At 47.9% G+C, this 13,669-nt stretch overlaps 1 protein-coding gene across 6 annotated transcripts in view; it reads right to left on the minus strand.

The window, feature by feature from the left end:
• Positions 1-13,669, minus strand: part of ascc3 (activating signal cointegrator 1 complex subunit 3) — a 137,093-nt gene that overhangs the window by 48,659 nt on the left and 74,765 nt on the right. For all 6 annotated transcript variants that reach the window (XM_086219317.1, XM_086219314.1, XM_086219315.1 and 3 more), the window contains 2 exons: positions 3,945-4,121; positions 3,687-3,758 (listed from right to left, as the gene is read on the minus strand). In XM_086219317.1, coding sequence (XP_086075443.1) covers positions 3,687-3,758; positions 3,945-4,121 — 249 coding nt within the window. The remainder of the gene's footprint in view (positions 1-3,686; positions 3,759-3,944; positions 4,122-13,669) is intronic.

Here is a 13,669-nt window from a genome sequence, read left to right on the forward strand (position 1 = left end):
TGCTCAAACACAACAATATAACTAATTTGGATCAGTGCCAGAGGCACCGCCATACAAGATGAAGTGGAACGTAAGGCCAGTAATCAGTTACACTTTTTGAAACAAGCAGAAAATCCCAAAGAAATTTGTGACTTTTGATTATCTGATACCTGACGGCCCGGCAGTGGAGGTCACTGGAGGTCAGTGAAGGCCAGTGGCAATCAGTGGTGGTCACTGGAGGTCACTGGAGGCCAGCGGAGGTCAGTGGAGGTCAGTGAAGGCCAGTGGCAATCAGTGGTGGTCACTGGAGGTCATTGGAGGCCAGTGGAGGTCAGTGGTGGTCAGTGGAGGCCAGTGGTGGTCAGTGTTGGTCAGTGGAGGCCAGTGGTGGTCAGTGGAGGTCAGTGGTTGTCACTGGAGGTCAGTGGTGGTCAGTGAAGGCCAGTGGCAATCAGTGGTGGTCACTGGAGGTCATTGGAGGCCAGTGGAGGCCAGTGGTGGTCAGTGGAGGCCAGTGGCAATCAGTGGTGGTCACTGGAGGTCATTGGAGGCCAGTGGTTGTCACTGGAGTCCAGTGGTGGTCAGTGGAGGTCAGTGGTTGTCACTGGAGGTCAGTGGTTGTCATTGGAGTCCAGTGGTGGTCAGTGGTTGTCACTGGAGGTCAGTGGTTGTCACTGGAGGTCAGTGGTGGTCAGTAACATTACATTGTAACATTGACACATACTGGAAAATATCTGCACCCCTACAACACATCTGTGGTCGACCCATGAGAGGACGTCAATGGCCCGTATACTTTTTACACCATCACTTTTAAAAGAAACATTTCCCAACATTGGGTGTGGTGTGGTTTTCTACTTCAGCACGAACTACATTGGTGCCAGCGCTCCCTCTTCAAGGAACATTGTCAAATTTCCCTGTGGAAAGGATAACGGACCACTTCACTTATACATTTATCTTATTTTCTGTAATTAACTGGTGGCCTGTGATAAAAACTACTTCTCAGAGGAGGGAGCCCTCTTATCACTACCCCCATACAACCTGGGTACAGAGGTCCCTCGCTAGAACGCGGTTCACCTTTCGCAGCCTTGCAGTTTTTCAGATTTTTTTTGGTGCAATTTTGCATTTTTTTTTTTTTTTTTTAACAGCGCATTGTGTTCTGCACCCTGATTGGCTGTGGACCACTGTCAGACCATTGTCTCCTGTCCAGTAGAGAATGTGTTCAGTTTGCCAAATTTACATAAATCTTTGATTGCCAGCAGAGTGACTCTGAAGTGCTGTACTGTATGTTTGCAAGTTCTCTCTCACTAAAGTCCACAATGTTGACAAAACGTTCTGCACCGTCAAAGGCACCTGTGGTCGCACCCAAAGGGCAGATGAACATGCTAACCATCGCACAAAAAGTTGGACTTCAGGACACACTAATGGAAGGTAGAAGTTACACGGCTATAATCATAGTAAAAAAATAAAGCTGACTACTTCGTGGATTTGCCTGTTGTGGGTTATTTTTAGAACGTAACTCCCGCAATTAAGGGGGGGCCACTGTACATAACCACCCTCCAACTGCTACTGTGCGTTAGTTTAGGTTGGAAGCTGGAGAGGTCCCATGCCGACCCTGAGCATCGCTGTCCAGGCTGGTTCAGGCTGTTTTACTGGGTTGATACCAGTTCTAACAAACATCAGCCTGTTGGTGTTGCACTGCTGCACTGCCTTACAGACGCCAGCAGTGCCGCTCTTCACAACACCTACAATGTGAGTCGCAGGTCAGATCAGCTGCTGCATTTTATATTTATACATGATATACAAAGAGTGGAGGCAGAATGGGGTGGCTCAGGGTATGAAGGGTGAAGGGCCACAGACACTTTGGATGGCTGGTGTTCATGACAAAAGGGTCAGGAGTTCCTCCTGATGAAGAGGCTCAAGGGATGCTGGACTTGTGTAAAAGTTAAACCTTTTAGTAAGAAATGTGTTGTCTCCTCTTCAGACACTTTTACTACACTGGAGTAGAGGGGAAGCACTCGCTCTCAGCCCAGTAGCCTCCTCCCCACTGGCCTGCGCTCACATCCAGTGGGACAAGAGTGACGTTGTGGGAGGGGGGAACAACACACCATTCAGATTCGACAACACAAAATGACCAACACTGTACCAAGGTGACCAGTTTCCAACCCAAACCCAAGCTCGCTTCTACTTGTGTGGCGTTACTTGGGAAGTGGAACGCTACTGTTCCAAAGTCCACCGCCTCCAGATGTGACCTGTACCGAGGCCCTATTCAGACCTGGACCAAGGCCCTGTTCAGACCTGAGACCAAGGCCCTGTTCAGGCCTGGACTAAGGCCCTGTTCAGACCTGGACCAAGACCCCATTCAGACCTGAGACCCAGGCCACAGGGATGTCCCACGACCACTTGTGATCAGGTCTCACTTCCCTGCTCGATGTGAACTTACAGACCTCCGTCTGTTAGCGTTGTTTTTAATCAGCGTCTTCAACCACGCCAGGTTGTATTAACTGGAAACTTGTCGGTGTGTCAGAAATGCAGAAACGACACTTTGTGTCTGTGTCTTGTTTGTTGCTTTGATTTGACCGAGACATCCATCCAGTCAGACTAGGGACATCGTAAATCAAGGGAAGACCCATCATGGATGAGCTGGATGGCTTACTTGTGTCACAGGAGTCTGGGAGAGTCAGATTAACTCCATGAGGAGAGCGAGAGAGGGAGAGAGAAGCATGGAAACTTGGAAGGCTTTTTAATCGTTCAAATGTCCGTGTTTGAGGAGTATTGAGGAGGTGACTGGATAAAAAGACTGATCATACTGGACAAAGCGTATTGGGAGGATTTGTTATTATGGACATTTTGTGTACTTTTACTGTTTCCCAGGCCTGCATTAACTTACTGCAACAAGTAAAAGGCTGTGTTTTCATGGTGAATATCCAGACATTACAGCAATCACTTGTTAGAGGAAGGTGATAAAAAACTATCAACTCAGATGGACAGTTTTCTAACATTCCAGAGATGACGATTTGGAGACCCAAGATCATTGATATCTACAAAGTAGAGACTACTTTGAAAAACCACAAGGCCGGAGTTCCCTCAGGAACAGAACTGTGTGACTGTTGTGCGAACCAAACAAAAATCCTGCGGGGGGTGATGTGTATAAAAGTCTGGTAATAAGTAGCACAACTTTTACACTCTCAGAGACAAATGGGAAAAAGAGAACAAAATGCAACCAAGTGACGATGACTGGTATGATAAATGTGTTATGAATTATGATCCACGTCATTCGAGTCTTCATATTTGGGCAATTTGAAAAATGAAAAAGTTAATTCCCAAAGACAGACGTCTGGTCAAAAATTGACCAAAGTGACCACGAAGACAGAAGGACCCCTCAGACAAGGTGGTGTAAAGAGGCACCTCCGACCTTGAGAAACAGCCAGGAAGTTATGGAGGAGATCTGCAAATGGAAGACCGACAACTGTCTCAAGAATTCTAAGACAGGACTTTGTCGAACAACGGAACAAATGAACCGCTAATCAGACCCTTCACAGAGACGCCACTGGGGCCAGGGAAGGAAAACAAGGACGACCTTTGTTGCACGAATGCGCTTTGTACAACACCGGCGCAACGGTTGTTCTGTGTTCACCATAAAACAAACAAGAAAACTTGCGAAGGCACATAGATGGCACGTGCTTTCACATGTCGAGGAGGTCATTCACCTGATGCCCGGCTTTAACCTGCTCCAGAACTTTGTTGTAGCAAACCTCCTCCATGTCATGAAGCTGCTGGATCTAAGTGGGACAGAAAAATCACAGTGAGCATTTTAAATGATCAGTTGACGACTGGGACACCTGGTCTCCACTGCACGTCTGCGTGGGAGCAAATCATTCTGCTGGTCAGAGTTGCCACATCAGTTTTAAGAAGGACAGTACACAGAGTTGAGTACTGACACATCAGATACTTTTAGATACTTTTACCTTGTTGGTAGTTTTGATGCCAACGAAGGTCTGACCCAGGGGCACCGGTCTGAATCGACTGTCGAAGAAGAAGAGGCCAATATACGGGTTGACATGGAGGAAGGAGGCCACGTCCAGATAGTTGGGCAGCGTGGCTGAGAGGCCCAGAATCCTGATCATACTCTGGGTGGACTCCACCTGGACAGCAGACAACAACACACACGTTTGTCCATCGCGGTTCATTCATCAGTCATTGAGCAGGAATGAAAGCAGGAAACAGCGCTGAGTCTGGACCCTGCAGTGAAGAGGACAGTGCTGACAGGAACAGGACTAACAGGAACAAATAGCATCGTATGCAGCCTCCATGGAGCCGGAGAGTGATGCTAATGTTGCCATTCAAAACAAGACTGACAATGAAACACTGGGATTAAAACAGTCAGGTTTGAAAAAGTTACACTGCCAATGAAATAAAGATTTTGTTCTCAGACGTTTCCCTGAAACCCATCAACGTGTGTTTTGTGAATTAGGAGAAAACTTATGACCGAGTTCCCGGCGTTGTGGGAGGTGCTGCGGGGTAGAGGGAGTGGCCACGCTCAGGGCCAACGAACCACTGTGCGCCTAGAGCAGGAGTTGTGTTCAAGTACTCGGCAAAAATCTGCCTCATTCCTTGTGGGTTCGGCCTCCGCCAAGGTTGGGCCTTGTCCCCTGTACTGTTAGGGACTTTCATGGGCAGGATTTCCAGCCGTAGTCCTGCTGGATGAGCAGCTGAAGATGGATGGATGATGGAAGTTTAATTGAAAAATCACAGTCAATAAAAAAAAAGTCTTAAAATCTTGTTTAATTTAGTTATTTTATGAATTATGATGTGTCTGTAATGTCTGTCTTTTTTCAATGACTTTTTTTCATGAGGTCAGCATTTTTTCAGTTTACTGATCTGGCGTGGAGAGGTGGGTTGAGGGCGGGACAATGAGGGCCCGACTTCCATAGCACAGCCCCGCGCAGACATCATGCAGCAGCAGCCAATCCCTGAGAGGCTTGTGGTGGTGTGCCAGACAGCTGTTTGACACCCACAATTACACAACAGACGTTCAAAAAAACAAAACATCTCTTCACGCGTGTGTGTCGTCTAGTTTAAACTGAACTTTTATTTGTAGGAAAAACATCCAGTTTTCTCTCTGTTACTGAGATATATGAACCACCCATGATCTCGTCTTTATCAACAACTGAGAAAACCGTGGGTGTGGAAGCCCCCACACGAATCACAGAGGGAATCCTGTCAATTTTCAAAATAAAACACCATCCGCGAACTCCTTATTGGAAAAAAGACAGAAAGGGACACAATATGCACTTCAAAAAGCACAGACAACAACCACACAGGCAGAGTCTAATCAGGTTAACTTAGCCAGGCGAGCAAAACGCAACGCTGCTGTGTGGAGGACGGACGTGATCGGCAAATTCAGCGTCAGTCAAATACACATCACCAAAAACTGGAGGAGGAGGAGCCCAGGAGAGGTGCGTGAACACAGGAATCAAATTCCGAAGGTTTGATGTATTGTGTAGGTGGGTTAGGGTTGTTTTGGGTGACCGAGCACAGATCTTTCCTGTGTTACCACATGTCTTTATTTTGTCTTTGAAAGTTTGAAGAAAACTCAATATGTTGTGTATCCATGTGAGTGATAGGAGAGCAAACCGGGGGGGGGGGGGGGGGGTCTCCTATCTGTGAGCCTCCTGCTGGAAGTGACAAGGAAGATTGGTAAGGCCTTTAATGTGATGCAGTACCTGTCAAACCATCCCATCAAGATAAGAGCCAACCAATCGCTGCCGACACAACCACAGCAGCCCTGCTAAACCGCCGCCACTGTGCCACGCCCACTCACGAGGGTCACGGGCTGCAGGGTTCAATTACCTCTTACTACATGCAACCATGAGTTTAACTGCTCGTCTGTACCATGATGAAGATTGCATGTTTCAGGTAAGTTTGCAGCGTCATAAAATTTTATGACAACATGAGGAAATGTGGTGATTTACAGTCACTCAGGGACGGCGGGTAATGAGCTGAATAAAATAAAATTAACAGGTCACAACAGAAACATCAGACGGTGATCAGTGGAGCGCTCTGGGGGGGGAATGAACCTGTTTCACACTGAGCCCCAGAGAAATGCTCGATCAATCTAAAGAGGAAGGACCTCAAGAGGAATTCCACGCATACCCAGCCTCCATGACCACTTCAGCTGCTCCTAGCCTCCACAACACCAGAGTTCGCAGTTTAGCATTAACATAACATTTTCATTTAGAAAACAAGTCGCTTCCTCAGCCAAAGACCAGGTGCAACCACAACTGGCTCTTACAGAGAGCTGGGAGGTGACAGTTAGATTCATGTTATGCATGAAATACACACGTGATTAATTCGGAGACAAATAGTGTGCACTTTGCACAGTGCACCTGGTTTTACACTCAAATTATGCTAAGTTTAACTAATTGCAACAGATCTGACCCACCAGGTTCCGTGATGCATGTTGAGCCACGAACTAGCGATCATTCAAACATGTGCAACACCTGACAGTCACTAGTGAGGCCTCTGGAGGGGTAAGAGGGCAGAACCCAGACCGTCTCAGAGAAACAGAGGCTAGCAGATGAGGAGTGCTAATGTTAGCAACAGTGGCAACGAACCAGCAACTGCTAAAGCTGACGGGCAGCGCACTTTTAAGATGAGCTCATGAGGCCTTATTTTAGGTCAGGCGTGTTTCATCTGCACGCCAATAGGAGCAGCATTTCCTGAACCAGTATCACATTGTTAAATGAATCGTTCAAAACTTTGAGAAATATGCAGATGTGATTTGCTGTAGAATGAAGCACATGTGAGTGTGATGGGAAGACTTCTAGCAGGCTGACATTTCTCTGACAGTGGCTGACATCTGGCCAGTATCTGTACTCTTCTACAACCCCATTAGCACCCTACAGGATGTAATGGTTTTTTGTGAACACGATTATTCCAGTCAAGCATCTAATGGACCATTACAAGCACACCTTAAACCGTATAAGCGTAGGTAGGACATAAATGCCTCTTAAATACCTAACCGTGAGGCAGACGCCCCGAGAGAAGACGACATGAAAGACTTTTGTAATAAAGGTTAGAGGACTTTATCTTGAATGCAGCACATGATTGGTAGCAGTACACCCTGCCAAGGAAATACGGTCCAAACTGAAGCTCTTCCAAGCAAAACATCAAAGTGATAACTGGCGTGGTTCTAAGACATTTGCATAAAAATGGGGGCAAATATCATTTAGTTTACAGGGATTTACATATTAATATGCCTGAAGAACATGAACTTAAGCACCAAGAGCATCAGAGGCAGCCATCGTAATTCCTACAGCACAATCAATTATGGCAGTCTGTCAGGTGTGGCAGTAATTGGACAGAGAGATGAAGGAGGTGGGGGAGGGTCTGCTGGCACCCAGTATCATGTCAGGGGTGGGAGTGGGGGATGGGGCCTGGGCTATGAGCTGTGTACAGGTTCCCTCTGGAAGACAAACAGAAACACGCTGCTCTGTTCCAGTCCCACAGAGAGATAATCAGCAGGACAGCGAACGGTCCTCTACCGTTGCTCCTGCTCTGGCACAGAGACATCATACTCAGGCCACAAACAGTCAGTCATGAGTTAATGTCCTTTTGTCACAGGTGCTTCACCTGTCTGGACTAACGGGTAAAACTTGTTGACTGGAAAAGACACCAAGAAGTGGGCTGATCCGCAGCTGTCACGTCAAACAAATGACGGTAGATTTGGGGAGAAACCTTGAATTTTCCACAACAAACAATTAAAAAGCTTCTATCATGAAGCAGAAAATCAGCTGAGGCTGGGTTTTCAACAGCGATGAATTCACACAGGAGCGAAACTTAACTTCAAACCATTTAAAAACAGGAAATGTCGCCCATAGCAACAGAGAGGATCAGAAACATGCCGGAGCCCAGTTTTTAGCTTCCTCTTCTATAGTGATTTCTGTAAATCTGAACCAACTTCTCTGACTTGAAAGCAGCACTACAAGTAGTCAGAGTTTTGTTCATTGAAGTGCAGGAACAGGTGACAAAGCTCGGGGGGGGGGGGGGCACATTTTGCCTAGTCACAATTTCCTGTAGCATTAAAATCATGCTGACAGGTTCAGTCAGAATCAAAACGCTTCATCATGTTCCAGTGGATCATTGAAACACGAACGAGAACGGCATGATCCGACTCCTCACAGCCAAAAGTGCCGATGGAACAGCCCAGCAAGGTCATTCCATTGAGGGTTTGTGGGGGTCGGTTCCACGACACTCCAAGGACGTCACACTGAGTGAAACTTGGCCTGGATCTGAGTCGCGCTTCTCCTTCAAGAACATTCAGACTGACCCCATTATACAATTACTTCCAGGAAATGTCCTTGAGAAGGGTACACCTGTAAAATAAAGTATTACACAATGTGTTTTTCTCCTTTCCCCTATCCTATTACTCATCTCTGCCCCTTATCTCGACACCCAGGTTGGCAACCACTGCACGAAAGCCTAAAAGTATATAATTAGTTTTCTTGATTCTTTTATCTTTATTTGCCTCCCTTTTACCAATTCATTCCCCTCTTTCTTCATATTAATCACTGTTTAACTGACAAGTTATTTACATTTCTTTCTTGGGTATTCTCTCTTCTTTCCTCGGTCCAATCTCTCTTTTCCTCTACCTTTGTCTCTTACCTCCAGTCCCTCATTTCCACTGTGGAAGCACTCATTGTTCTTCTCTTCAGCTGCTGCTGTTTGCAGCTTCCCAAGCAATAACGTTCCAAACCTTCCCCACGGACACTGCCCTTTCTCAACAGCATGGTCACAGGGTAACATGACCACAACCTGCTTCTGCATCCAACTTTGAAAGTTTCGTCATTAACGAGCAAACATGCAGACATGGCATTTACACACATAAAAGACAAATGTGCTTGTAGATGGTTGCACTGGAAAATGATCGGTTAGAGCACATTAGTGGCCATGTTGGCGACGTCCGACAAAATTAAAGAGACTTTTGGGTTTTGTGAAGGCAAATGCAGTCTAATTATGGCCAACAACCCCGCAGTTTTGAGTATTTACCCGAACACTGCAGAGATTCTATGACAGGAAGTGAGGGATCAACAACATGCCCATCCTCGCACCTCTGCCGTGTGTCTGCTGTTACCACCCACCACACCATCGAGGCGACAGGGGAATCGGAGGCGGTGTGTGCGTAGATGTGTCTGTCTCCAGGGCAGCTTACAGGTGTGTGCCTAGATGTGTCTGTCTCCAGGGCAGCTTACAGGTGTGTACAGGTGTGTGCCTAGATGTGTCTGTCTCCAGGGCAGCTTACAGGTGTGTACAGGTGTGTGCCTAGATGTGGCTGTCTCCAGGGCAGCTTACAGGTGTGTACAGGTGTGTGCCTAGATGTGTCTGTCTCCAGGGCAGCTTACAGGTGTGTACAGGTGTGTGCCTAGATGTGTGTCTCCAGGGCAGCTTACAGGTGTGTGCCTAGATGTGTCTGTCTCCAGGGCAGCTTACAGGTGTGTACAGGTGTGTGCCTAGATGTGTCTGTCTCCAGGGCAGCTTACAGGTGTGTGCCTAGATGTGTCTGTCTCCAGGGCAGCTTACAGGTGTGTACAGGTGTGTGCCTAGATGTGTCTGTCTCCAGGGCAGCTTACAGGTGTGTGCCTAGATGTGTCTGTCTCCAGGGCAGCTTACAGGTGTGTACAGGTGTGAGCCTAGATGTGTCTGTCTCCAGGGCAGCTTACAGGTGTGTACAGGTGTGAGCCTAGATGTGGCTGTCTCCAGGGCAGCTTACAGGTGTGTACAGGTGTGAGCCTAGATGTGTCTGTCTCCAGGGCAGCTTACAGGTGTGTACAGGTGTGAGCCTAGATGTGTCTGTCTCCAGGGCAGCTTACAGGTGTGTACACTTTGATCAACTGCGCAAGGTGATGACATCATAGAAAGTAGGGCTGCACAATTAATCCAAAAATTACAACATGATTCCACCATCACAGCAGGGGGCACTGTCCAAATATGAAGAGTGACAGTGAAACATGCATATTAGAAGGTCAGAAATGAGAATTCAAATGAGGAACAAATGAAGCAGCAGCACACTGGTAAACTGAGAGTCAGGCTGTCAGCCTGATATCACATGAGGTCCGAGTGAGTGGAACCAAGGAGGATCCAGGTCTTCTGAGGAGGTACCAGATGAAGCTGAGCCCAGGGAGCAAGACTCACAGCACATCTGACACCAGACACACACCAAACACATGTGACACCTCTCCACAGGAGAGTTTTCCTGCTGACCCCGGGGTGCTGACCCTCGGCGGCTGAGCCTGGGCTGCATGCAGGAATGTTCTGGCCATCCTGATCACGTTAATTCATTTTTGAGTGACTGCATATGCACTGTATTTATCTGGAACAGAGGAGAGGTGCAATCTTCCTCCTCCACAGGTGGACCGGAGTCACACTACACTACTGATCATGTGACAACTGGAGGCAGGTCACGTGATGAAGCATTGACAACAAAACTGGTTTTGGCAGCCGATGGAGAGCAAGCGATCTGCTCTCTGAGCCATTTCAAAAGCCCTGTTTGGAATAACTTGAGATTTTGGGTGGAAGACGGAATCAAGACAGCATCTGCAGCTCAAGATGAAGTGGTGTGCAAACGATGCAAGTATTGACAGTATTTGAATCAGGCTTTCCATGTGATCCTGCAGCAGGAGGCAGCCAGTTCAGACAGGAGGGGAGCGCGGTCCGCAGCCGTCCCAACATCAACTTTACAGTGTAAATGAGATTCTTTCTAAAAGTCTAGCCTACCCACAAAAGAAGTGATGTCTGAGCACAGTTGTCCTCTCGTAGGCTGTAAAATAATAGAGGCAAACCCTCTGTGACGGATACTGATATTACAATACCTTTGTTACAGAAATACAAAGGCTTTAACTTCTGTACAAATCACCATATCACACAAAAGCAGCTCAGAGGGCTTTACATGAGATACAGCATCACAAGTGGAAGTTCACATTTTATCTTCAATGTCTGAATGGTGATCAGCACCACTGGATATCACTGCGTGGGTGAAACTACATCAAAACAAGCAGCAGTACTGAAGTACTCACTCATGCTGTTGGTTGGGCGTTTCTTTGTTCAGAGGAGTAGATTCTTTATTTGAGTATGATGTGAGACAGCACCAGGGGCTAATCTTATCCCCAACAAGCTAGTTTCATAACACCACTTGGTTCCTCATGATGACACACTGCAGCTTTAAGGATCAACAGACAGGAGGCACGGTGGAGCAGTGGTCCTCCCTGTGGCCCCCCAGCAGGAAGGTTGTGGGTGGAGCCCCGGCTGCAGCACGGGGTCTTTCTGGGTGAGTCTCCATGTTCTCCCTGTTCCTGCTGGGTTCTCTCTGGTACTCCAGCTTCCTCCACAGTCCAAAGACATCAAGAGGGACCAGGTTAATCCAGACTCTAAATTGACCGTAGGCGTGGCTGGGAGAGCCAATGGTTGTCTGTCTCTATGTGTTGGCCCTGCCATGGACTGGTGACCTGTCCAGGGGGAAGGCTGCTGGGATAGGCTCCACCCCCACCACCCTGAACAGGAGAAGAGGGGGAAGATGACGTGTAGTTTTGAGACACAGGTAATCACACCAAGACAGGAAGTCAGACCAACCAGTTCACCGGGGGAGGCTGATTCCAAAATAAGAGGGTTGATCAAAAAGGCGAAAGGAGAGTATCATGGCGTTATAATATCGTCTTAAAGGCCCAACTGAAATGACTGTATCTTCCTATCTATTTGTAATCACCCCAGAGTCTGAGGAAGCAGCAATCACCCCGAGGAAACTTCACCTGACAAACACGATGCTGCTGAATTGGCTTCTTCAGCTCTGTGTAGCCTTAGAGGGTTCGTTTCGAGGAGTTCCAGCTGGACAGCTCTGGCTGTAAGGACGGATGTCCAGCAGCAGATATCGAGTCAGCTGACATGTCTGATGGCATTCACAACAGGTTCCCGTGGATAACGTGAGTGACAACTTGTCCGTCTCTAGTTGGACGACATAATGTCAAACATGCAGAGCCGTTTAAGATGACATCACCTGAGTGGGACTGTAACTGGGCGTGTCCAACCTGGTTCCTTCACACTCTGTTGTGGCTGCCCAGTAAATCAGAACATTCACAAAGTGTTCGCCATCAAAATAGATCCTCTGTACTGGTATACACACCGGTGTAAATTGACACGAGCAGCTGTGTTTGTGCAGGCCTCAGCACTGACATGTAGACGTGCACGACCAAAGCTGTAGCTGTGTTCGGACTGCAGAGAGCGTATGCTGTCTGACAAACACACAGAAGCTCCAAACATCTGCAGTGCAGCACAACCTCTGGAGGTGTTAAGGTGCACAAAGCACCCAGTCAGCTCTTCTTCAGTAATATCAGCTAAACCTGCAGATAAATGGGCTGTGAACCGAGCAAACAGCGGTCAAATGTACGGACCAGTTTTCAATTACCTTGTGGTTAACCCCATGGAGAGGTCTCTGTCGCTGCGCGGTGCTGCAGCTCATCGCTGCATCACCCAGCCTGCTTCCGCCTCAGCACCACTGGACTCACTCCTTCAGCATTCAAATGATCGCAGCATTTAACATTTCCCACCATGAGCAGCTTTATAAAGTGAATCAAACACAGCTGAGGAGACATTCTTAACGTTAAAAGCTCTTCAGATGTGACAAGAAGGTTTACAATCGGCACAAGTGGGTAACAAGTCAGGCCCAGTTGGTCGTAGGGACGTCCTGCTGCCACCTCAGACTTGCTGTTCACTGCGGCTTAATGCCACGAACACAACACCTTCAATACCAGAAAATATCTCATTCAACACAAAAAAGGAGAAAAAAGTGCACAATATGTAAATAGCTGGAAAGGAAACAGGTCACAGCTGCCGCTAACACAGCTCCACACCTCCAGGCAGCACTCAACCAGACCAGCGTCCGCAGACGGCAGAGACAGCAGGAGGAAGTGTGTACTCAAGTATGTCTCCGAGACTCAAACAAACACACAGGCACCGTAACCCCAGGCAACTTCCCCCACCCTCGACTCCTGGACCGGATCTTTACTGAATGAGCTCCTCACTTGATAACACTGTTCCTCTGCTCCATCCATTCATTTACCTGCTCCAAGTCACATGATCAGATGTGAGGTCTGACTCCTACCTGATCACCATCATCAGGGACAATCACACCCTGAAGCCAGTCACTCGACGTACCATCAGATATTAATCTAGGATACAGACATAACTCAGGGTGCGTTTCCACTGGCTCACTCCGGCTCAGTACGGGTGCGTTTCCACCAGCACCGGTACCACGTCAGCATGGGTGGACTCTCCAGCCAAGAGTTCCCCGCCGTAATTTGTGTGTGACACAACAACAACAGTGGAGGACACGGAGGCGGCATGATGCCTGCTGCTCGTCGGGGTTTTTGCTTCAACTAAAAGTGAGGGAGGACAGACAGGCGAGGCTTCAAGTGGTGAAACAGAACCCCCAAGAAAAGAATAAGAGACTTCACCGAGCCAGGACCAGGAGGATAGGAGGCAGACCACGTGACGGGCAACTTACCCAGTCAGCGCTCCGCGGTGCGTTCATGTCACGTTTTAGTCCCCACTCGGCTCACTCGGAACCCCAGCGGAGCAGGGACCAAAATGGTCATGGTTAGTACCGTGTTGGGGCCGGGGGAAACAAGGCCACACCGACCCG

The sequence above is a fragment of the Aulostomus chinensis genome, chromosome 11 (genome assembly GCF_037954235.1).
Source record: "Aulostomus chinensis isolate RoL2024-O1b breed Wild chromosome 11, RoL_Achi_v1.0, whole genome shotgun sequence".
Lineage (NCBI taxonomy): Eukaryota > Metazoa > Chordata > Actinopteri > Syngnathiformes > Aulostomidae > Aulostomus > Aulostomus chinensis.